This window comes from Aulostomus chinensis, chromosome 6 (genome assembly GCF_037954235.1).
Source record: "Aulostomus chinensis isolate RoL2024-O1b breed Wild chromosome 6, RoL_Achi_v1.0, whole genome shotgun sequence".
NCBI lineage: Eukaryota > Metazoa > Chordata > Actinopteri > Syngnathiformes > Aulostomidae > Aulostomus > Aulostomus chinensis.
The window spans coordinates 31,717,587-31,744,040 of record NC_141325.1 but is presented as its reverse complement, the minus strand read 5'-3'; the positions used below and the strand labels follow the sequence as shown (position 1 = coordinate 31,744,040).

The following is a 26,454-nucleotide window of genomic DNA, read 5'->3' as shown; positions in this document are numbered from 1 at the left end:
GCAGCAACGTGTCCGGTGATTAGCATTCCTCAATGGTAGATGGTTCTTCTTCTTCTACTTTTATGGTATTGCCATGAGTAACATCACCTATGCTGCCATCTTCTGCCAGGAATATGTAGCTTATTTTACTTGCTCCAAACCACCTCATGGAAACACACATCTAGATCACCTTTTCTTTTTTTGTGACATATCCACAGTTGTCTAAAAATATGTTGGAGGGTTAATTGGGAACAGTTCTAGACAGGTTCCACGACCTTGCAGACATGTAGCCTGTTGGCAAGAAGAGAGGTTTATTTCATGTGGGAACAACAAGCAGAAACTTAATTGGGAGCCATTATTCAGCTTTAGTTGGATCTGAGTTTTTGTTCCCAATCATATACTTGTGGCTATTCAAGCATGTAGGAGGGGAACCGACTGTGGCCTGCACAAAAAATGTCTGGGTTTGTCTGGAAACATTCCCATCTGGGGCAACCCGCTCCACCAATATTTGTCCTTGTGCTTTTCCTTGTACTACCTTATGAGTTTGATCTCTTTGCTTGTCAAAGTCTCAGTTCTCAAGTTTCTTACAACAAAAAATTTCAAGCCAACAAAAGCACTAACTTATTTCCTTCTTCCATCTTCCTTTTCCTCCAACCATTGAATTCATTCTAACAAACTTCAACATAAAAATGTTGGCTTGTCTGTTGTTGGCTGCTGTTACAATCTCCCTCCAAAGAAGTGAAGGGCTCATTCTCAGCTCCTTTTCTGTCAATAGATCCCTCTACATCTGTCACACTGATCCTTTAATATAGTTGATGCTCCAGTTCCTGCCTGACAATGGAAGGATAAAACACTGAAAAACAAAACTATAAATTAGTTGGTGTAACTAAAAAGAAAACCTTTTGCAGAGTTCAGACTTGACACTATAACCCTGTCCCTCATCTGATCTTCCCTCTCACACATCAAACTTCCATGGAGGAGTTTTTATTTCTTGCTCACTAATGAAAATGTTTTGAATCTCTCGCTTATGATGCCAGTGGTGTTGTTTACTCTCTGATTATAGAACTGGATAAACTAGGCTGGATCTTGAATTCTTTGCTGATTGCACGTCTGTAGCTATTCACATTCTGTACTTTCCTCTCCAGACCTCTTTCTCCCGATAGCCTCCTTTTCCAGTGACAGGGACATGCAGTGCACTTAATATGCAGTTATGCTGAATAGGTGCTGATGTATGTTGAAAAGAGTTTTGCCGGTGCCATGTCAAAATGTTCAGTAGCACAATTCTGTTTAATATGCCATCAATCAGCTGGCGAATTCTCATTTGTACATCGAGCATTATGAGCTTCCTGTTCCCCAGACTACCATGTCAGTGCTGCTCTCGCACTCTCCAGCACAGTGTGTGTCCCTGTTGTCTGTTTGTCTGTTTAATATGCAAAGGAGGTCATTCGGGGAGTCATTCTGGACCAGTGTAAACGAATCGGCAACAATGATTAGCTGGCGCTGCAGAGGAAGTGTCCATCATTGTGTTAGTGCATTTGGAGACTATCACTCCTCCCTCAGGTCATCTCACTCCTGCTCTCTCAGCCTGGAGGAAGACGCAGTCTGAAAAACACCCAAACAGCAACCAGAGTAAATACACTGTAAGTGCAGTTACTTAATGGGAGATTTTGCATGCTTAATTGCAAGTATAGATTGAAATTCCATTAAAAGACATCAGTGTCTTGGAGTCCAGAATACAGTTTGAATATACTTGCGATGGATTGATCCATTGACTTCTTGGCTTTCCTATCTGAAAGCAGCAATTAGAAACAAAGAGTGCAATGCCACGTTGAAGATGGTTTGCAGAACGGATGAAAGCGTCGGAATCAGGACCGGCCCAGTCCTGATTCTGGACCATTTCATTCGTTCAGCACATGTAAGCATGTTTCAGGGTGGCACTGTAGATCTCTTGGGGGAAATATCAGCCTTATTTATTGGAGTCTTTTTAGCTTCAGCTCAATAGTGTAAGTCTGATGGCCAGGGTACTGGGGGGTGGTGGGGGATGGGGTGGGGGACCTGGCGTCCGCCCCACTGACAAGCTCTTATTTACCATCAAAATCTATGACTCATTTTATGTACCTAATCGTAAAGCACTGAGATTTATCGGAGGTAACATGACGGTGGGGAATACCCCAGGAGACTGACCCCCCCACCCCACCCACCACCACCACCCAGACCTCAGGTTGACTCTACCTGGATCTGCATGCCATACACCTTCTGGGAAGATAGAGTCTTGGAGCACAGATGAAATCCATATTTCTGCCAGATATAGACAGCTGATAGCTCGTCTAATAAAGAGAAGGGCAATAAAGATTGGATGGGCTAATGGACGACTCTGTAAGGATTAATAGCAGCTTACTGGTCAGGCGCAGTGACCCCGTGCTGAGCTAACAATGTACTGGCTGTATGTAGCACAACGGTAGCAGTGCATGCTGGGAAATAATTACATGTGTATAATAATAACATATAATGTCAAATACCCTCAGTGCCCTCCTTCTATTTGCTTTACCAGATCCTGGTTTGTAACATGCTGTTGAATCTTGTTTGTCTATAAATAATATATTAAGTTCCTGGAGAAAAGAAAGGTTGACACGCTCTCTTACCATCGTTTTCGCTCATGTCTGCTTCTCCAGTAATGGCAAAGGGGAGAGCAAAAACAAGAAGGCATTGTAATACCGGCTTTGTTCTGACAGGAGCACTTTCACAGGCTGTTTTATATTCCTGCCGAAAATTAAAATTAAACTTTCATTGTTGTGCATGCTGTTTAATCCAATAAGGATCTGATGTAACAAACTGCCGTAATATCTCTCAGCATACTTAATCGGAGCGGACTTAGCCCTGTCACTTTATATTAACCTCTGCTGCAACAGGAGAAGGGCTTCACTAATCTGCCATTGTTGAGTTTGGCAGTCTGTAGCTGGTGCAAAACAGATTTGGCAGTCAGTGCGAAAGTAAAGGCTTTATAATGACAGCAGGGCTTCTCTGCTGTTTGAGCTAATGATGTCAAAATCTAATAATGCTGTGGTGCTCAAAATTAGAGGGAGGTGAGCGGATGGGAATATCGGCAGTGTAGAAAAGGACGGGGGGCACCTCCTTTTATTATGTCACTCACTTTTTGAGCCTGGCCAACAATTTATCTCTAATGATCTTTACATTCTCTGGGTGCGTGTGTGTGCCCACATAGCTGCTTACATATCGGTCTTCTATTGTATTCTATCAAAACCTGCAGTCAAGAGTGTGACATTGTTGTTAGATGTCACTGAGTTGGCGGGATACGAGGATCGGCAGGAAGCGTCTGAGCTTGAGCCCTAACGAGTGTTGGCCAGCGGACTGACCTCACCCTGCTCAGCACGGCAGCATCTGCAGCGTCATCAAAGCACTTGACTCCCGCATCCCCCCTGAATGCACCCGTGTAACTTAAAACAAAAAGCTGATTGGTTGCTCTCTCACCCACCCTCCCCTCATCCTCTGCACTGTGGACGAGGCCTCAGCCTGAGAGATAAAATAGCAGTTATTTCTCATGTGCTCTGCCATTTTGTCAGTTTGACTGTTCCACTTATTCAGTGTTTTTTGACTTGCTGAGCTTGAGGGGATGTGAGTGCCATTTCGCACCCAGATCTGAGTTGTGTTGATTGAATTAGACAAAGTCGGAAGATAATTAAGAACCGCTAGGCGCTGCAAAACTGTCTGCCTCCAAACTGGTGAAAATGAGACGCTGCCACATCAATGAGCTAGCTGGCTCTGCTTGATGTCAGTGGTGGGTTATATCAGTTGACACCCTTACCTCCTAGTGCTGGAGCCAGTTTCCTCCTTTCCCTTTAATGTTTCTCCAGATATGATTAATCACAAGCTGTAAAACCCTTGCTCCTGACAGGGCTCCACGTTTGCACAGCTTTGTTTGTTTCTTTCACACTAGTAATATGATCCTCAGCTGCCAAGTGCAGTTTATGGCATTAACACAACCCCGGCGAGGTGCGTCTGGGAAGGACTCGGCCCACAGCATCTGAGCTACTCTGTGATTTAGTCATGTCTGCCAGCATTTGACACGTATATTTGAGTGTTTACAGCATTTGAAACCATCCTGGTGTCCTTGAACATACTGCAACACATGATTTAGCCCAGTTTGAGGGTTAACGCGCACGTTTGTAGTTAGGCAACTTCATTAGACAACAGTAGTTGGCTACTATTTTAAGTCTTTTTGTAATGCATTGGGCATCTTCAAATGACATGTATTGTTGTCAAGATTGTTGTCATGATCAGTTACATTACTAGCAGCCTGCCCAGAGCCAGCAGATGAAAACATGGCACAAGGCACATGTTTTTAAAATCTACCTTTGGAGTAACATAGTAATTCACCTTTTTCCAACATCATGTAAATTACTGAGTGTGAAGGTGAAGGTACACTTTTGAGAGACAGCTGTGCACCCTTTAGTTAATTTTTAAGCGTTTTGTATCCATTGTGTCAGTCCAACAATGCAGTTTTGTATGTTTGAGGGTGCATTCTCCAAAGTGTTCCTGTAAATTTAAACTGTTTAGGTCTCGTATCTACGTTTTTGGCTCTCTAATTAAAACTCCTTGTCTTATTGTCATATGTTCTGTGCGATAGCAGAGAGGAAATCTCCATATCAGTAGTACAGTATATCCAGTCAATTTTCAAAATAAAACATTGTGCACAGGCCCCCAAGTACAAATCGGACCAGAAAAGGATTCAGTATAAACAAAGACATGTTTTTACATCAATCAAGAGACAACAACCAAACCAGCAGAATCTAAGCAAGTTAACAAAGCTGGCGGCAGCTGGAGGTTGAAACTGTGGAGGACCGAGGTGATCAGTGTCACAGTTGGAACGCAGGGTAGCAGAGCCTGGTGATATTCAGGGTCAAGCTCTTAATTCGTAAAACATGTATTTAACCATTGGGGAGCAAAAACAACCAACCTACTCAGAGCCTTCAACCTCCATCAGCCCAGTTGGAGGAGGGTAACAAAGGGAAGCGGCGAATGCTAGCGGGCAGAGCTCAGAGCCCAGAACCAGCCTGCAGCCTCTCCTGCCTCCTGCTGCTGCACTCAGCTGCTCCTGTTTATCAGTCACAGCTGATACACAGAGAATCACGTTCAGGAGTTTACTGTTCCTCTTCCAGTAGGAGGACACTTTATTGATTTAGAGTTGGTAAAGTAAGAAAAGATCCAGTAACTCGTGCAATATAGGGGTAACTGTTATCAGTATTTTCTGTAATTATCAAAGTCAACATTTCCACTGAATAAAAGTTCATTTTTCTATATTTATATTATGTCAAATGTAGTTCTTACACAGAAAGTCAGAATCAGCAAAAACTGGTATCGGCAGGTGACGCTGATAAAAAAAAAAGGCATCTTTACACTCTGCATGGGAATTCCTTACGATTGCACCAAAATTGAATGATGCATAATGAGCTACAGCTACTTGACCAAAATGATCAACTTTCCAGTATTCACATTTGTGTGTCTGTGTGTGTGTGTGTGTGTGTGTGTGTGTGTGTGTGTGTGTGTGTGAGATGATGATGATGATGATGATGATGATGATGTGCATATTTTTCCCAGAAATTCATTCATGACCTGGGAGAATGGGGTTCGGGCAGTTGACTCTATCTGATAATATGCTGGCAACTCATGTGCATTCAGCCTCTCTTCAGCCGTCCTCTTTCTATTTCTCCCTTTCTATTTTTCTCCCTGTTTTATGGATGTCGGCCATGTTAGTGCTTCTCTTCCGTTTCCAGTGCTGGGTAGGTAATGTAGCTGTGAGGTTAATGTTGAGGATCGTATAGCTCTTGCACAATAAAATTGACACTGTGAGACCTGGAGAGCTATGTTTATGGCAGTGCCCAGCTATGTGTCTGCCTTTGTGTTTGTGCAGGCCAGAATGTGAAACAGGGCTGGGACTGTTCAGAGGCCCCCCAAAGGGGCTGGGCTCTGGGTAGGAGGGTGGGAGCGCAGTGCAACATCGGGTGTCAAAGGCTAATTTTCAAAGCCACTCACGGGCGCTCATCTCTCACTGTGAAGTGGCAAGCGTGGCAAGTGGCTTGCACGTTGTCATGGATACTAAAGCATGGGACCCCAGAGATCCAGAGCGGGGGACGAATGGCTGCCCTGTCTATAGGATTCCTGTCAGCTCTGGCCTGATAGATGGCATTGACGGATCATTTGTCATACTGTAATTGTTCTCAGCAAACATAGAATACCCACTAGTATAAACAGTAGTGTGCCGCTGGGCTAATAAAGCGGGAAAATGGAAAGGGATTCACTGATCCGCTGCCTCTTTCACTTAAAGAGACAATGGCTCTCTTGTCCAGGCCAGGCAGTCTGATTAGAGCTGTGAGGGCTGAGAAAAAGCCGACCCAGAGAATAAAACAAGGCAATCATAAAGCAAACGGCACTCACTTCTCTGTATCGATGTGGCTAGGTGGGGGTGAAGTCTGCGAGAAGTGTTGACAGCTGAGGGAACAACAGGAGTAGCCCCCCCCCCCCCCCTTTGGCCAGTGTAATGGGGAGGCAGAATGCTTGTCCAAGATAACAAATACACCCCGAGTGCAGATGCATAGCTGGGACTTGGACTTCTATCTGCCAGGCTCTGAGATAGCCTAGCATGAGCTGGGTACAAATGACTCTGGGTACAAAGGTAGTATTTGTTCACCCTTGTTTTGGTATGGGCCCAGTATCTTTGCTATTACTTTTGGGATTGACCTAGAGCCATCCCTCCTCTTGCAATGGTCTCCTCAACCTGGCTTTGTCCAAGTATACAAGCACCCAGATTGACGTGACAGGTGAAGTATGTGCAGGACACGACCAGGAACAGATAACATTGGTAACATGGCGAGCTGGACTCAGCTAAAGCCTCTCTCTGGATCATGAGTTGTGATTGTGTGTGAACCTGCAGGAATCCTTTCAAAGTTACAAATTAACAGCAATGACAGAGCACCAGGGCCCCAGCTGGACTCAACGGTCTGTGTGTGTGTGTGTGTGTGTGTGTGTCTGTCTGTCTGTCTGTATCTGTGTGTGTGTCTGTGTGTGTTTGTCTGTCTGTGCGCATTTGTGTGTATGTCTGCGTGTGTATCTGTCTGCATGTGTGTGTTTGTGTGTCTGTCTGTGTGTATTTGTCTGTGTGTGTGTTTGTATGTCATTGTGTGTATCTGTGTGTGCCTGTCTGTGTAATTTTCAGCACAGTACAAAGTTTCACGTCCATCATCGGGGATGGTTATGATGTTGTCTAATTACATCACCCAAATGAACAGTAGTGGGTGTAGGATGTGAGGACTCGTTTGTGCGTCCTGCAGCCGGCCGACGGAGTGTGCTGAAGTGAGTGCTCCTGGCACGTGTGGAGCATTTCACCCCTGTGACTGTACCATGACACACTGTGACACTGGAAGCACTTTAGGCTGACCCGGCTGCTCACCTCCTGCCTGATGGACAGATTAAAGGACCATTAAGCATAATTACTGTTTCAGACTCTTCCTGTCAGAAATGGTGAGAAATTGCTGCACCTCTGGCCCTTGTATGCTCTTAAATCCTGCATTTCATTACATTCCTTACTATCAACTAGTTTACAGTTTGATAATGTGGTGAGGAGAATTGGCAAAGCAGACGATGATAAATTTGCCATTTTTGTAGATGTGCTCTGCTGAACGTTCTGAGTCAGTGTGAGTGTGATGGCTGTGGCGAGGACTGTGACAGGTAGTTGATGTGATCTGGAGTGGAGCAGAGTGAGTGTGTGGTCTGCTGCGCTGTCCTTCTGATTATGTAAAATGTGGTGAGGTGGTGTAATATTGGCTGGCTGTTGCAGTGGTTTGCCAGCTCCAGAGGGCCCGTTGCCAGTTTTACATGAGAATATGCAGCAACGCGATGTAATGTTCTCTTCTCTGTATCCATAAGAAAACCCACACTGCCGCTAGGGAAATTGGTCGATACCATCAACCCAGCTGGAGGCCCAGGCGGCAGACAGTTTTCCCATTTTTACATCAACACTGATGTTTATTATGAGATCTCCCTTTACTGTAACCTGCCCCTATTGCACCCCTTCTCTTCCTCATTTGGCCAATTATTACACCCATGGTGAGAACAAACAGTTTCCCTACTTAATAATTCACATCACTTTCATCTGATACTCAGTTACCATGGGCAATTTAGTAGTTGAATAATTTTCTGAAAAATTCATTTATTATCGCTGTGCGTTATGAATCCAGAGAGTGGAGTGGTGGAGGATTTTAAATTGCGTCTGTGGAGCGAGGGATCCAAGGGTAGGTAATGTGTTCTAATGTTCTCAGCCATATGCATTGTTTTCAGGGCTCATCGGTTTTACATCGATTCCTACTGAAGTGTTTAATTGCATCATGAATATGATCTAATTCTGTCCTTTTCACTGAAACTGGAGCACTCTCTGCAAATGATGTACAGCCTTGACAGCACCACATCAGGATGTATTTTATATGGAATGTAAATTATAGTGTTAAATTAGCCTGGAAAGATAACTAGCTGGCACGGGGGAATGGACTCAACAGTTTAATTTAGTGTCAAAAGGCCGTGAAGGGATAAATCACCTCTCTCTCCTCTTGCTATTATGCCATATTAGGCTTTAATCATTCTCCTTCTCTTGTAATATCACTTGTTTTTCGCTGCTGCCGAAGGAGTTCTTGAGAAGTACAGTGTGTGTTGACTGGTTACAAATGCCTTCATGTGAACATAATGATGACATTGCTTGACACTTTTCACACGTTTTTCCTTTTTGGCAAAGTGCAGATTCAAACTTCCCCTGGCCATCCAAAAGACTTCTGGAAATTGTTTTCTTACCAACAGCAGCAGCAGCCTCTTTTTTCATCTGAGAAAGGACAGAAGTTGGTGAAGGAGTGCTGGGCTTGAAGGCACAGTGTGGTAGGTGCGGTATTCATGAAGCAGATGAAAGCCAAGAGGGACCTCTCGTTGTTTCCTGTCCTCAAGGCTGAAGTGTTTGTCTGAGTGGCCCCGCCATTATCTGGAGTTACCCTCCATGACCCAAAGAGGCCACTGTGGCTGGGAGAAGCTGCGTCCTGCCAGTCTGCTCTACTTAGTGTGATTGTGTCCTTGTCAACAACCACAAGAAACCAGCTGGCTGAGATCTGGGTGTTAATGTGAGAACACCGATGGCTTTGTGTTCCCATAGTAGCTCTAGTGACATTCAGAATCCTGGGAGAGCTCCATGGCCTAAAAGACACTCAGATGACCAAAATACCTGTGTAGCATCGCACATGCCATAATAGCTGGACATGCAGACACAGCCAGACTCACTCCTGCTCTTGGAATTCCTGTTCTACTGATTTTGACAGCTCTCTGGAGAAAAGGGCCCTTAAATTATCAAGTGGGGCTGTAGATGTTTTCCTTGTTGTTTTCATCTCCAAGGAGGGAGAAGGGGGGCTTGAGGGAGGAATTGCTCTGTTAAATGAGCTATGGGAGGTCTGCTGTGGCTTTTTTTTTTTTTTTTTTTTTTTGTAGGACGGGGGGAGTTCAGTCAGACGAGAATTGCTGCGTTGGGTGTTTGAGGCAGCTGTGTGAAGTCATTTTCCGGGAGTGCAAGCGGGAGAGAGGTGCGGATTAGGCAGTGCCTGTGAGCCGGAACAAGTCTGTCTGGGAAGGGATGAAGGCTGCAAACCATAGATCTAATTCCCGCTCACGCTGCTCGACAGCAGAGACACTCACACACAGCCAGTGTGAATTAGGCCCATTTGCTCGCCTCAGTCTGAAGCAAGCCAACACAGGCGCAGACAGGGAGAAGTTGACAGACTGCTCGCATCCTTTCCTCTCCAGACTCCTTGTGCAGTTTCCAGCCCACCTCCAAAAGCTGTTTCCTTTTTTTTTTGTTGTTTTTTGTGCTGCAGGTCTCTATTATGGCTGACATTAACATGAAAACAGTGCAAAAACAGGTTCACATGTAACCCTGGGAGGGGGGAAAGGGGAATCCCACTGGCAGTGCAGAAAATATTTGCACCTGTGGCCCCATTGATTGGGTGTGTGAATTTCCAGCGCTCTGAAGTTCATGGCTCTTTAATGTGTGTAATGCTTCGCCTCAGGTCGCCGCCATTGCCCTGAGGTTACGGAGGGTTCATGACGCCATGTGTAGCGACAGCTCAGCGGATTTGCTGTCCTCTTCTCTTTCCTGTAAGATGGTCTCCCTTCTCTGAAAACCCATGTGCCAAATCAAACTCAGTGCCATTTTGTCAACAATATCTGACCCCAGAGCCACGCAGGACCAGGCTGACCCAGATACGCTGGCTCAGTTTGGTTGGGGGTCAAAAGCAGTTTTGGAGAAGCAGGAAGACACTCAAAAAGACCAGTGCACACCTGAATTGGTAGAAATGCTTGCTGTGTGTGTGTGTGTGTGTGTGTGTGTGTGTGTGTGTGTGTGTGTGTGGTGGTGGGGGGGGTGCCATTTAATGAAATAATTGTGGACCCTTCACCTCTCTTTGTTGTTTGTCTTTCAATCAAAAGAAGCACGTCTGGCCTCTTGAAGACCAACATTGTACTTCTGAGATACCAGATGCACCTTCTTCATCTCGTATGTGAAATTTTGAGTGTGAAGGTGAATTCTGCCCGTAATATGAGCAGTCAAATACTTAAACCTGGAGGTTCCAATGTGTAGGTGCATGTACAATAAGTGGTTTCCCCCTCATTGCTAGACTGTTATCACACTTGGCTACATTGCTTTAGTTGCTAGGACTGGCTTTAAAGCTCTATAAGTCAGAGAGAAGGATGGAGATGTTGCTGGAAGCCCTCCCCTTCCTCCTCTCCCCGTTGTGCTTGTCTCTCCCATGGCAGCCTCTGCGCCCTCCGTGCCCAGTAATGAGTTGTATTACATGCTCTGTGGTGGGCATGTCTTGTGTTAGGAGGCTGTGTTCAATCTTTGTACTGTGAATGGAGGGGAAGGCTCTTTGTGTGTCTTTGAGAGGCACTGAATTGAAACGGTGTGCACCGAGTGAAGCTGATGAGGAGAGCGAGTCCTGAGAGGAACATGTGGATGCCTGGCAGGCAGTGAAACCTTGTGCTATGTTTGTGTGCACTTGTGCGTAGACATGCATCGAGCAGTGTGTCTGCAAGTGCTCACTGAGTGTTCACTCCAGACGGGTGGGCTTCAAGCGAATGTGCTCCTTAGCTGGATGGGTGTTGAATTAGCCTTAGTGATTTAGATTACTTATCCCACATTTCCAAATAGCCTGCCAAGAGGTAGTACGTATTATATGAATGAAAATTTACTCCAGTCAACTCATTCATCACGCGAGTCTCTCATGGTGACCCTTTCTAAGCAGTGGCGAGGGGCATAGCTGTGGGCTAAACGATTTTATGAGCAGCATCATGGAGCTCAGGTCTTATTCCTTTTTGTAGAAATGCATTTTCTATTTAGATGGCAACAAAACTGCATTTGCACTTAAAACATATTCTGTAATCTTCTGTTATTTTACATACAAATTGCATCCTGGGCAATGCATTCATCATTGCTCATATCCAGCCCACTCTTAAATGAAAAATGTATCTGAAATGAATAATGGATCCTTCCATAGTATAATTTTGTGTTTCTTGAATAAAGCAGAGTCCCTCCTCTACCTTATCCTTTCAAATTTTTCCCTCTCTTGGATAAAGTTTTAGAGAAGGAAGATATGAAGAAAAATTACTTATTTACTGTGGTTATTGTTTACTGGAGGACTTTTTTTTTCTTATGCAAGATGAAGCCTCTTACACGTGAAATATGGCAAAACCAAACATTCCCCTTCCACAGCAACGTGAGGACTCTCCACATTTAAACACTTTGAATGTCTTTGTACGTTCAGTCTATGGATCCGTTGATGAAAGGCTGCACACGTCGTACTGTGGTACCGGTGGTGTTGTGGGCTTCCTCTGGGGGCTCTGGTTGTCGAGCCTTGTGTAAAGCCAAGAGAATTGAGGTTGAGTAGACAAACCCTGTGTCTTTCTCTCCAATTACATGGTGAGGCCTGGGGAGATTGGGCAGAACTGTAAAGCCCCCACAGATAGTTTGGCTGGGTGTGAAGCAGAACCAGCTCTGGTGGGGCTGTAATCCCACCGCAGACGTTCTCCCAAGAGAACCCACAGTGTTCTTTCCTCTGCATGGCAGCTCTGCAGTCTGCCACGTTTCCACTCTCTGCTGGGGGAGAAGCACCGAGGCTTTGGCAGCCAACTCTGTTGTGCTCTACTTGCTCCTGACGGTTTTCCTCGTCCCCAAAGTTCCCCAGCGTGTCCTGGGAGAGACACTGACACCAACTTACAGATGGGAGGCACTGGACCGAGGCAGCTGGTGTCACGGCGTAGATTGGAATTCACAGTTGGTATAAAATATGGAACAAATATGTCATCATACATATGTTTTTCACAGTTTGTTCATCCAGCTGTTTCCTAGCTGGGTCCTCTTGCTCCCACTTGGCTTGCCATATAAACCTGGCTGGGGTTGACTGATAATCATCTATAGGCCCCTTGAACCAGGCGGTTCAAGGCGGGAATATTGTGCCATTATAACGCTTCACTGCACTGTATAAAATGTACAGAGACGGAAGCGGGGGACAGAATCTTCTGCTGTTGATCCGCTGGTGTCACAGTGTTAAAGAGACACAAAGTGGGGTTGACAGCGTTACACGTCACACCAGAACATCGGCATGCAGACTAAAAATTCAGTGTTTGATTCGGCATAAACAATGTGGTGATATTATGGTGGGGATACATTTACAGGCAGGCGGAAACTAATGATTATCCCCAACATTGATTGATTTATTTGGTGATTATTTTCACAATGAATCAATGAGTCCATGAATGTCATGGAAATTAGGAGAATGTCGAAATTTCAATTTACCCAGAGCCCAAAGTGATGTAGTACGATTGCTTCACTTCTGAAACAGCACAGAACTCTCTGCATTATTCCTATACACACATATATGAATGTATATATATATATTCATATATGTGTGTGTATGTGTGTATATATATATATATATATGTATATATTCATATATGTGTGTGTGTGTATATATATATATATATTCATATATGTGTGTGTGTATGTATATATATATATATATATATTCATATATGTGTGTGTGTGTATATATATATATATATATATTCATATATGTGTGTGTGTGTATATATATATATATATATATTCATATATGTGTGTGTGTGTATATATATATATATTCATATATATATTCATATATGTGTGTGTGTATATGTATATATACATATGAATATACATGTAAATGTATACATACACATATGTATATATATTCATTTAAGTGTGCGTGTGTGTGTGTGTGTATTATATATATTATGCATAACACATATCATACATTTATTGTATGTAAGAGTCTGAAACCAGCTGAAAGGCCTGGAATGATAAATGAATTTTAAAAATAGTTGGCGATTCGTTTTTTTCCCTTCCACTTGTCGTTGCATGTCTAGAATTACAAGGTCTCTGTGTAAGAAATGTTGCTGTGGTTCTGTTGAACTGTTACTGTTTGTAATCGTGTGTCCATTATTTGTCTTGACAAAATGACCATTGAAAAACCAGATTCAGTCAAAACTGAAGGAATAATAACCCTCAAGAAGGGAAGTTTCGTGCAGCGTTGTGATATCTTGATGCTTGAATGGGGAACCTAATTAGTGGAGAGTCCACGCTGTTTTTATTATAACAGAATTTCCCGTTAGGTTGTTGTGATTAATTGAATCATGATGCAACAATGACTGAATATCACCAGCAGCCACATACAAAATGCTGCTGTCTGTTCAACTCTGATTCTGTAACCTCATCACAGTCTGACAGATTCACTGTGCACATAAATAACACACAACAGCTGTGATGAGATTCCAGCCATATGCAAAATGATAATTCAAGAACATGTTTGCAGCGACAGGGTAGCTCTTGTGTTCCTCGTCTCATACAGCAAACAGGTGTAGCTGACTACAAAGAAACTTTAGGCTCCACCCCTCACTGGCCAGACTCAGAGCTGTGAGTCTGGGCTGCACTGGCAAGTCTCTTCTACAGAACATATCGAGAAAAGAAGCTAATATGGCAAACTGCAAAGCAGCCTTAGAGCTCACACCTGTGCCAAGGGGAGGTTTTGGCTCCTGGCACTTTGGCAGTGATTGTTGCCATCGCACTTTTGTATGACCCAGCAGACTGATGCCACGCTGGCCTGCAAATATCACTTCCTATAACCACCAGGTTGCGCTATGACTGAAATTCACCTTGCTGATGTCCTTGTTAAAGCTCTGACCGTGTGGACTCCACCTACTACAGTTTCTTGTTCTATGATCAAATATCCATCACGGCCACCTCCTCGCCACGGTAACCTCTCAGTCTTCTGATGTTCTGATTTGAGAGGATCTGGTCTGCCCACTAGGAGCAAGACATAAACATGTCAAAAACATGTCATTTCTGGTTGCCACCAGGTGGCGCTGTGAGGGTGTGGATTATCATCTAAGAGTTAATGGCCTCTTCCGTGGCCCACGCTCCGCCCTTCCACCAAGTTTGGTATTTGTTCAGTAGTTTTGAAGTAATGGTGCGAACAGTCAGACAGATGCATGCGGGGCTGCTACTTTGTGTAGCATCTTATGCTGCTTTCACTTGCACAGGGACATCTGTGTTTTCATGAATGAACCAGTGATCAGATCTGGGGTGGCCGTGGCCACTCCTTGATGGTGTCCCATATTTTCCTAACTGGGTCCAGTTCCGTCTCAGTTTGATCTGTGGAGCTTTCGTCTCATTCTGCTGGATCAGAGCACATCTTGAATCTTTAATGTTGATGCTTGTTTTGATATGAGGCAACACTATCAAAGCAGAGCGCAGAACATACTTCACTACAAATGAAGAAGGCAGAATTATTCCCAGTCAGTTAAGTGTCCTTTGATTCCTTTGCAAGTTTAATCTGCAGAAATCGATAAAAGGATGCATGTTGGGCCTGGGAGTCAACAGCAGCTGTGTTTGATGGGTAAACGGACAAGCAAATGGATGATGTGGGGGAGCATTCGTCTTTCTTTAGGCAAATTGGGCCGCAAGGTCCCGACTAATTGATTGATTGCATGACTTGCTGATACAATCAAAGCCTGTCCTGATTTATGGCGATAAATCGATTGATAAATAAGGTTTTGTGCAATAGGCTTGGTAGGTGGTGGCGGGGAAAAGTGGGGGGAGACACCTGCAAGTCACACATCTGTCTTCATGCCATCAGCCTTGTTGGTTTAGTGTGGTAATAAGAAAGGCCTGGATCTCCCTGCTGACATTTACAAAAGAGACGACTGGCTACGACCCGCTCCCTAGATTAACCCCCACTTGTTCTCATAAGTACCACTGATATTAAAAGATGGGGAACAGCATCAGCCTAGAAAAATGAAGTGTGACTTTTTTCAGTTCATGGTTTGCATAGATCATTAGAGGGAACAACAAAAATCAATTGCACGTTCCAGAGTAAATAAAAACAAATATCTGGAGCGGTGTATTGCGAGGGCCTCTTGTTGACTCTCTCCAGATTACATTTAGCCGGGTGTTTAAACGCTGATTTACAGCAAGATGGAGTCCATAGCCTCCACTCGCCCGCCTGTCTGCCTGCCTCCTCAGAATATGAAATGAAAGTTAAACAGTGTGAATCTCCGACATTGGGAGGAGACTTGTGGACGCGTGGGCAGTGTAGCATCAAATAGATTGTGTTTCCTCCCGTGTAAACGCCTAATGTGCGGCGAGTGCTCTGACACAGATGAATGTAAGGAATTTGCTGTAAAGACTTAACGGCCCTGTTGAGAGACAAGGCTAGGAACCGGTAGTGTGGAACGTGTTCCATGCCCCCCTGAAAAACTCGTGCATGCACACACACGCATACACAAGTGCTCACACACACACACACACACACACACACACACACACACACACATCAAGGCGTGCAGCCTTGCGAAGAGAGCAGCTACATCACGCAGCTCAGGCCAGCATGGACATCAGGGATGCTTTTTATTTTCCTTGGGTCCAAAATGGCGGCCCTGCTGGTGCAATGAGAATCAACTTGCAAACCTTCCCCTCACTGTGAGGGCTTGTTTGACAGGAAATAATCCCGGTCATTCTCCCATTGTATGTATGAGATCTTCCTTCTGTTGTGGATCAGAACCAATTGGAAAGTGATTCATGTGTAAACTGCCCTTTCAAGTGGCTGCTCCCTTTCTGCAGCATTGCAACTCGTCTGCCACATCTTCTGCCTTTGTGACGGCACTCAAAGCTCCGAGCTGCTTGTTGTCAGCTCCAGTTTTATTCCCTCTCTCATCGCTCTATTTAGATTCATTTATTTTTGGTTCAAATGTTGTAAAATGAAAGTGCAATACAGAGAAGGAGGGTAAAGGAGTGTTCCCGCTCTCTCAGACAGGTGGCCTCGGTTTTATGTCGCTGGGCCCCAAGGGCCCTGCTAACTAAGTCTGAGTGAGAGGAGGGACTTCTCTGAGCGCTACACAGGTGGTGTGAAGCGCAGCCCTCTCTCCACACCTGAAATATTCAGATTCTTCCAGCGGCGGCGCTTTGATCTTGCTGCAATCGACAAGGGAAAAGTGAGCAAGTAGGGGGGAGAAAACAACAAAAACAAGAGGAAGAGCAGCACACCTGAGAGTGAACAGATTGACATTTCTTAAGAGAGAATAAACAATTGCAGGTTAGCTATGCTGCATTGCTCCGGCTCGTTGTTTCAGGTGAAAGTGGGCCACCGCAGTGATGGCTGCATCTTCAGAGCCATCCTCCTCTCTTGCTAACTGACCTCAATGGTGGAGTTTCAGAGACAAGTCCCCCGCAGCTGAAAACCAGCGCTGTCCCTTATTTTATTGTTCAGGTTTGACACCATTTCCACTCTCCTATTTTTATAAGCAGCCTCTAAAGAAACTAGTGTTTAGAGCGCCAGCGTTTGTTGCTTGCTTTTGTGAAGCGTTCCCGTCAGTCTCCACGTTCACATCACCATCTGATCATTTGTCCAACTGAGGTTATCATGTCTTCTCTCCAGACTCAACCCACTAGTCTGCTAATGAATCATAAGACTGTGTAATTAGTCATTCTGCATGTACCATACTATGACAATAGACACCCTGATTGTAACCACCAACTTTGAAAGGAACAGAACAATGGTCGACCTTAATGATGATAAATAAGGTGTTGTAATTGGCCTTCATTTGCAGCACGCCGTCACAGATTGTAATTTGAAGCTTCTAATTGGAGCACATTTAAAGTTATTCATTGGATTCAGAGAGGCTGGAGGATTTTTTTGAAAGGACTTTCTCATATTATGTCCTTCCTAATACAAGTGAGACTTCCAGGAAATGGAATTGGACACTCCCCAGTTCACTTTCATCCATGCAATTTGGTCGACACAATATTAGCAACATACTTCAGTGTAAACCAAACGTGTAAGGTAAATCATTAAACTAAGATTAAATTAAACCAGTGAGAGCCATTCACAGAGGATTCAAGGCCCTTGCTCTTGTTGTACGACTGTAGTTGTTTCTAGGTGTCCCTAATAAATTGGAAAGAGTGTATTTGTGAAAAGTAAGAAATGTGTGTCCACATGCACATGTTGGAATTAAAGAGAGAGAAGTGTTGACAAGTAGGCTGTGCTTTGGTGCATCAGGCGCCAAAAACTCTCTAAATGAAGCAGAGTATGACGAATAATGGCTGACAAGACCAGTCACACCTTTTGCTGATGGTTGTAACGCTCACACGCTTCTCGTTCCTTTTGTAAGATTTAGCATGCTGTTTGAAGACAGCCTGACAGACTGGGGATTAATTATTTTGGATGATTTATCAGACTTACCAGTGCCGAGTTTAAAGAGGTGTCAAAATGAAATGTGATTTTTTTTTTTTCACTCCTGGTTGGTAAGTCCCGTCGATCTATACGCTACCTACATATTCCTGCATAGAGCAGCCAGGAGTGCTGATACATAGAGGGTGCAAAATAAGGGGATGGTGGTTCACATTTGGTTCCTGTAATTTCACCTCCTAAAGCCCCTAACTGGTGAAATAATAGTGTTTTAGGAGGTATTTGCTTTCTTGCCAGGGGTCAGCTGAATAGATTGATACCTGTCTGATCTGTCTGAATATTAAAAAAAAAAAAATCCACCCTTGAGTGCTCGAAGCGTGTTTATTAGTCTTGTGTTTGATTTAATCTTAACCAAGATCAGAGCAAACTGATTGATTGCTTAGCAACCTCATGGTTGTTATCAGCCTCCAGGAAGTTAAAGCCCCTTAAAGTGATACTTCACCCTAGAATTTTAATAGATGACACTAATTGGTGTATGGAACTCACCTGTATCACTACTTTGTGACTCCAGAATGCAGAAAGAGCCGGCCAGGTATATCTAGCTTGAAGCTAATGGAGACTGATGGCTAACAACAGCTAAAGTGTCCAGAAACATCTGTTCACTAATTCTCCCGGTTGTCTGGTATAATCCAGGTGTCTTTAATCAAACACAGGATCAGTGATCCACTAAGAACTACAGTAACTCACCAGAACATTTTCATCTCCACAGTTGGTCGATGTAGCAGGAGAGTCTGTGATTACTGGGCAGAGCAGTAGAATTCATTGCTTGTTCTAGAAATCTTGGTTTGGTCTTGGGGCATCGCAGCTGTCCTTGAGGGATGATGACTCAGATCCAGACCACGTATTGTGTTGTTGTCTACACAGGGGCAATAAAGGTTTCTTTGTACAGCGGTGTGATGGTGTGTGAATCTGAACAGCTCTCGATGTAGTCACAATGAAGGAAGAGCCGCCTATAGTTAACAGATGGAGGGAGGTGCCAGGTGATAGCAGCCCTGTCAGCGGGCACGCTGCTCACCTTCCTAGCACCAGGTCACAGAGGTCAGAGGCTCTGTCTGCTGTCTGGATCATCCAACACACACACACACACACACACACACACACACACACACACACACACACACGGGGCCTGGTTTACCCATAACTGATTTGCTGCCCAAGGAGGCCAGATAAGAGTTCATTTTGGACCTTTCATATGGACAAGTGCCAGCATTTACTCCATCCCCCACCAAACCGCACCCTCCTCCCTCTGTGATTGGCGAGGGGGACTCGGGGGTGGGGAGGTTGCCTGTAATAATGTTGAGGCCAGACTAGACTGCAATGATTGGGGCCATTGATTGTGGTGATTTGATTTATTGATCAGCGCCCGTCCTCAAATGTGACGTCTGCGGCGCGGGGCTAATCTGAGGCAGCTATGGACAATCTTGTGCCTCACAGAGAATGGAGGCGATAAGGAATGCATGAAAGGAAACTACACTTATCTTAATCACACACTCGTCCCCGCGCTGCCTCACTGCAGCCGCGGTGTGTGGATGTCAGTGCACGAGTCCTCGCACAAACATATGTTCCCACTCGCTTTTTTGTCTGAGTCCGTGTGTGTGTGTGTGTGTGTGTGTGTGTGTGTGTGTGTGTGTGTGTGTGTGTGTGTGTGGTGGGGGTTGTGAAGCAGTACAGTCACCAGGCAGAACAGAGTGGATCTATAAATTGATGGAATTCAAAGCCTCCAGCATCGATTACCATTATAACAAACAGCAGCACACAGAATGTCTGATTATTTTTAGACAAAGATTCTGTGCTCTCAGCAGCAATTCTGCTGATGCTGTCACACTTTCAGACATCTGCCTATGATTGCAATTAGATGGGATACAAAAAGAAAAATAATACCCCATCTGCATTTTCCTCTCTCGCCTCCTCCTCCCTATTTTTTCCTCTTTAATTTGTGCTGTCCAAGCCCAGTGCACACAATAGTGATTTTGACTCAGTCTACCTCATTGCAGTACCTTGGTAGTTTTTTTTCCTGCTTGTCAACATTTTCTACCATGGTTTGTCTTTGTGAAAGGCCAGAAAATAGCTTACCACGACAGATGTAATCAAGACAAGCGTAGTTTAATGAATCAATGTCAAATCCTCTCCAACAAAAAGCATGAGTGAGCTCGGCATGGAACCTTACAACACTTGCAGAGATTGTTACAGTGCATCTGTGTTTCAACTTTGTCAAACGAAATAGTCTTTGCTGGCTTTGTTCATCAGTCTAGACAGAATGACAACCAGTTTATATCATATTCCAAAGAGTTTTTTGCTTTTGCAGATGTGTTGCCACCAGTGCCCTCCAATTCTCTTGCTTTGTTTATCCCTCCTCCAACAGTGTGGGGGAGACACTCCCTGCAGTCTTTGCTGCAACACACGTGCATTAACCTGAGCCCTCTGAATGCAGTATGAACGGCTGCCTGTCAGATCATGTGAGGGCTCCAACACACATGCTGATAGGGCCATCTTTGGTCAGAGGCAGACATTTGTTTTACTTATTCCGTTTTTCTGGTACTCAGCAGTTCATGGACCGTGCTTTACTGACTGCCAATGGACTTCAGGTCTCCCTTGAAATTAAAGCCAATAAGCTTCTTGTTTCCTGGTCTTTGCTTTTTAGTCAGACGTCACTATGATGGGTCTCCCCATGCCTGACTGACTTGAGCACAGGAGGACTGAGTCCCTGCTCAAAATCCCACTTTCCTGTCCCTCCTGCTCTAGTGACAGCTCTGCTCTCCCCAGGGGAAACTCATCAATTATGGCTGGATGTTTGACTGGCAGAGGCTTAATGACAGGAGCTCTGTATTGACCCGACTGCCACACATTGAAAATTTGGTCCCAAACGCCCTTTTTAAAACCTGTCAAATGATTAGTCAGAGACTCATTTTTGCACAAGTTGGAAATGTTCACAACATCAGACGCTTGATGGTGCAAATGCTTTGATGAAGAATGGAGCGCAACACGTTCCAGCAATGATTTCAATGCAGCTGTTAAAGATTAGAAAAGGAAGATGGCAACAAAATCTTCCCTCAATTCCACCCAAAGGGTTTGACACTCACTAAAGGTGGTTTTGCCTCTTTTGAAAAGGAGTAAATGTGCCAACTGATGACTGGAATGGCCTCTGAAGCATCAGCTCTGATGCAGCACACAGCTGATCGGCTTTCTGGTTGTCCCCAAGCTTCGATTCCAGACAGCAGAATCATATCCAGAACTAGCTGATACTTTGACCTTCTCCAACTGAAGATGATTCATCTAGACTGCTCTACTCTGTTTTTCCAGCCATGAGTAACGTTGCCTATATCGCCACCTTCTGGTAGCATCACATAGCCTATTTTGTTCACTCCAAATCAGTTGATGGAAAAACACCTGATGTGTATTTCCTGTTTTGTGGAAATAGCCACACTTAACTTTAAATTTCCTTGGCCGTTAATGTAATTACAATTATAGACAGGAGACAACTTGAGGAAAATCCTGAATAAATGAACAGAGAACAGGATGAGACTGCTGCCGTCTGTGGACACGAGGGGTCACTGAATAATCTGATGAGAATAAGAATGGTGTGAATCAAAAGCTGTGGCCTGTGATGGTCAGTTAGACAGAACTCTCCACCACAGAAACATTAAAGGAGGAAATACATTTGGTTGAATGGTCTTCTTCCGTATGGTAGCGTCCTACCTGGAGACTTCTACAGTCTTTATCACGATACAATGCAGCTCCTCTGGCAGTTTGTGATGGCCAAACGCCATTTGACTTGCTTTCTGTCGGTATATGATTTTGTTCATGGATATTAAAGGTTCCCTGTTTGTATGCTGAAATGATCACGTGATTAGGAGGCACATTTTCTCCAACGTCTCTTGTCTTGTGAGATAAAAGTGTGAAACACTTCACTGTGGAGTTCCCACCTTCATCCATCTGAGCAAGAGTGAAGTAGGAAGAAAACAAGTGTGCTTCGCTCCTCTCCAGAAAGTCAGACAGCATGTTTCATGCAATGGGCTGTTACCCAGACTCCCCTCCTTCTGATGATGTAGAAACTGTGGGGTGCTTCCAAAATAACCATGCCATTACAATATAACTACTTGGCGTGCATACAGCATGAGTATTCACCATTCTCATCAGTTGAGCTGCAATATAAAGTGATCCCTGCTCTACGCTCAGGCCACTGACGCACTGGCGGACCTAAAAGCACCCCACTATTATATCTCAAGTGCCTATAAAATCCACTCAAAGTCACTTCTCCAGGAATTTTCTCTTGGCAAGATTAGTTGGTCTGGAGCCATTTAAATCCAGTGGAGGCTGGCCGGCTCTGAAAGCCCGCTCTCTAATCTCCAGCAGGGCTCATCCCAAATGGACTGAAGGACTAACAGGAACTTTTAAAGTCCTGTCGCATTATGCCATACAGCCATGACTTTTTCAGTGTACGTACGACTTACCAGCAATGACACACAACCACAAGTATCCAAATCAAGACATATCTTAGTCTTCTGTGTAATGGAGTCCCTTCGTTTTCCAAAGTCTCCCAAAACCCAATCAAAATCATCATCATATTGTTGCATGAAGTCACATATTTTTTCATAACCATGAACACAGAGACAGTTTGCTTTGATCCAAACTCACATCCTCCTCCTGCTGCCAGGAGTAGCCCCAGTGATCAATGATGGAGTCAGTTAACACAAAGAAAATCACTGAATAACCCTTTAAAGAGTCAGCAGTCAACACCTCCACCTCCTGGCCAGCAGGTGTCCCGCTACGTCCTGCTGCACTAAGCTAGTCTCCTAGTTACCAGGTTGACTCAACTAACCAGATGTGGTCAGAGGTGGAATAGCGGGAATAAGACAGACAAGTCATGTGGTCAACCTCGTCACCATGGTGATGATGTCACACATTAACAATAACAGCACGAACCTGTCAGAAGCTAAAGTTGCTCACTTGAGCTTTTGCTACAGTTTGTTAGCGACCGTTAGCCCAGCCGTTCATCAGGAAGTGGCCCCCTCAGCATGGCTGTTCAGCCCTTCTGGTCCTCCAGCTCAGACCAGCTTAGACCTGCTGAACCAGTACTGACCCTGGTCTCGCTGGTTTGTTGGTCCAACAGTACTTGAGATGATAACGGAACGAAGCCTCACGTTACCAGACGTTCCGCTGGTTAATCAGCACCTGAACTCCTGAGCTCCTGGTCTGTGACACACCTGGTACACCTGATACACCTGATACCAGCCTGCTCCCGCTGCTGGCTCAGAGACCCTCAACCATCTGGAAACTAAATATTAGCAACATCTTGGACCTGTTAACGTTTAGGTAATTATTTCACTGTTATAATATTTGTTTCAGGTAAATTTAGACTTTCATCCTGCCACTCTCTAATCATGTGTGGATTTAATGATCAAATAGTTTGTTTTCTCATCATTTTTTGTCATTGCCCCGTTATGTTCACCCGTTTTTCTCACATGTAATGTTTCAGCAGTTTGAGATTTTCATCATATGATTATCGTCTCCAAAATATTGGCGCTATGATTTACTGTCATGATAACTTACTGATGATAAGTTGCAATGCCTATTAAAGTTTTATTTGCAGGAAAGAGGACTTTTTTTTTTTAATCACCTTCAATAAGTGAATTCATGGTATGATAACATCAGTGTTGCTAGCATCTACTCACAAGTGACCGCTCTTGACCATGTGAATAACTTCAAAGCAGGAAGTAGTATGACATACATGAGACCTGTGAATGCAGCACTGCCCACCTGGATCGTTATGAATTTCATAGAACTTTATAGCTCTTTTAAAGACACAGTTCAAATTTGCCCTACCGAAACCAATTGAAAAACAACAATACAAAAACGTAAGAAGAATGTGGAATGAAACAGCCCTAACATAAGTACTTCCACTGTAGTCTCCTGGATGCAGTATCAGACACAGAGGCAGCAAATTTGAAACAGTTTGTAGTGGTCAACAGGGCTTTGGAATGCACTGAAACTGTGTTGTCTGGTCTTTTAGAGGACTTGTTGGCAGTGTGAAATTTCTCTGGCTTTATTAATGCATTGTTGCCAGTAAAAATCCATTACTTGGTTAAAACGAAGCCAAGGATGTCCCAAATAAATGCCCACAAGGGTTGTACACGAGGACACATTTGCCAAGTTGTAAATGTAACACGAGGTGGCTCTACACTCCAGCCTGTTTCGGCTGCTCCCTGACTCGTCAGTCCAGGGACTTGAACCAGCAGACCTTCAATTAACAGCTCTGACGGACGGCTGCCACTGTCCCACCAGACCACAGAGGTTGAAGTTTCCTCCCTTTCATTTCTCCTTTTTTTCTCACATGATGATTTATTAAACTGCCTTTAAGTCAGACTGCAGATTAATTAAAACACAGTCAATTTAATTTCCCGACGTCATATATAAATTCAGAGTGGTAATTGAATCCCTCGCTCCACTTTTCTATATTGTAACCCAGCAGTTACAAGAGGGATCCTCATCAATTATCATGAATCACATTTTAAAATGAAGAGGAGGTGAATGTACACTTGTCTGTTCAGCTTCTGCTTTCCTTTTTTTCCACTTTGCTGGAAGAGCCGGGAATTGGATGACCGGTCGATAATATCGGATTTGCGGATGGCATGCGGTGCAGCCGAGTCCAGCATGAATGTAAGGTTCTGATGAAGGGCCTGCTACCCCGGACAGCTTTGAATAGTGGATCCGACATGTAGCCTGGGTGGAGCTCTCATTTCCTCTAACACAGACATGTAAACAACCAATGTGCAGAGGCATTAATGGAATAGCGATCAGGGCCGTCGCTGTAGCAAAAAGGGTAATTTGGTTGATGCTATGGAGGCCTCTGCTGTGTATTGAAAATCAGTGCAGGATCAATATAAAGATTGGTGCAGGCGATGGGAGCAGGACTGAGGAGAGGCTGAGAATAGATCTGACCTGAGTAAGCCGAGCATTTGTATGTTTGAATTAGGTCTTGGCCGGGCTTAAACACGGCCCTTCATTTCAGGAGGAAGCTCTATTTCTTCGTAAGGGCATTTGTCAGGTTATTGGGTTTCTACACGTGACTCACCCCCCCACCCCCCACCCGGCGCTCTACAGCCGTTGCAAGTGTATTGATTATTTCAAATACTGATTATCTAAAAGGCCTTCTGCTACTGTAGGCATTGGATTTATTTTGGCTTAATTATTTATGGGCCAGGACTAGCTGTAAGTATTACTGCCGTGAGATCATGAAGTATTACATTGTTAATATTCAGCAGTGTATTTTTATTTATGCACACTCTAAGCTTGAGTGGACGAGTGGTGGCAGGCTCTCGGATCTCTCAGCGTTTCTGTCTTCTGTCTGTTTGCAGAGGGAACTCAACTCTGTAGCATCTGAGCTGGCGGGTCGACAAGAGGAGAGCGAACATTCCCACAAGCACCTGGTGGAGCTGAGCAGGGAGTTCAAGAGAAATGTACCTGAGGTGAGCCTCCCCACACACATCCTCTTCTCCACTGCTCCAGCCCAGGGAATTATTTATCACTTTCGTAAAAGCTGCATTAGTATATATTAACCCCCCCAGCTCTGTTAATATCTACATGCTGAGGTCTAGCAGGAATATTAGCCTCTGGCCAGGGGCTCATTTAGGAAAGGTTCGCACAAACTTTGCTGCTTGTTTTCCACTCCAAAACTAAAAAAGTTCCAGTGGTGTTCATAATTGGCAGCTTGTACTGGTCTCCTTCAAATTTGGGTGATGTCAGAGGAGCAGGTATCTCAACAGGTTAACAGGTTCTGAAAGAGCACAGAATGCTAATGAGGACGAGCCTCCTGCTGCGCCACTGCTCCAACATGACAAACACAAAAATATATCATTTTAATGGAAGATGTACACAGTAGGAATAAAAGTTTCCATTTTATTCACAATATTGTCTTCCTCTACGTTGACAGTGGAGAAATGTGAAAAGGGGGAAATTGATGATGTCTGCAGCTTAAATACCATGATATTTAATTCACTGTAAGACAAAGTCAAAGCCCCAGACAATATTCTCTTATCCCAGGTTCTTTTTGGAAGTTGAATATCTGAAAACTCCAGAAATGGTGAAAACAAGCAATGTGAAGGCTTCGATTTTCATTCTTTTTTTTTGACGTTTGATTATTGAATGGATAAAAGGAAACATTTACCAATGAATCCTGTTAAGCAGTACTGTCTCATGTCAGTTTCAGTAGCATTATGCAGGGAAGCTGCCATTACATGTACACTCTCCGTTTTACTTTTACAGTCAGTTTTCTTTTGGTTCTGTAATTTTTAAGTCGTAATATTTCCTTAGTATTCTTGTGTTTGTCTTACATGGTATCACTCTTCAATTATACTGTGAGTGTACACATATTTTTTCTGAAACCGGGAATTTTTTAGGTGGACACATTTTTTTTACTGTGACCTGTCCACAGCAGTACAAAGCTGCTTCGCTGCATGGAGGATAGGTCGACACCCATCAACAGAAGAAAAGACCTGAACCCCTTACAACCCTCTTGAGTCAAACCAAACTATCCCTTTAAGTCCCACACACACACACAAACACACACACACATGCACACAATCTTTGTCTCCAAAATGTG

General features: G+C 44.2%; 1 protein-coding gene across 4 annotated transcripts in view; it reads left to right on the top strand.

The window, feature by feature from the left end:
- cux2b (cut-like homeobox 2b) overlaps window positions 1–26,454 on the top strand; it is a 96,230-nt gene that overhangs the window by 15,315 nt on the left and 54,461 nt on the right. For 2 of the 4 annotated variants that reach the window (XM_086207604.1, XM_086207605.1), the window contains exon 3: window positions 25,211–25,321. In XM_086207604.1, the coding sequence (XP_086063730.1) occupies window positions 25,211–25,321 (111 nt within the window). Of the gene's footprint in view, window positions 1–19,489; window positions 24,513–25,210; window positions 25,322–26,454 lie in introns of those variants that run through there. The other 2 variants (XM_086207606.1, XM_086207603.1) reach the window with 2 other exon arrangements.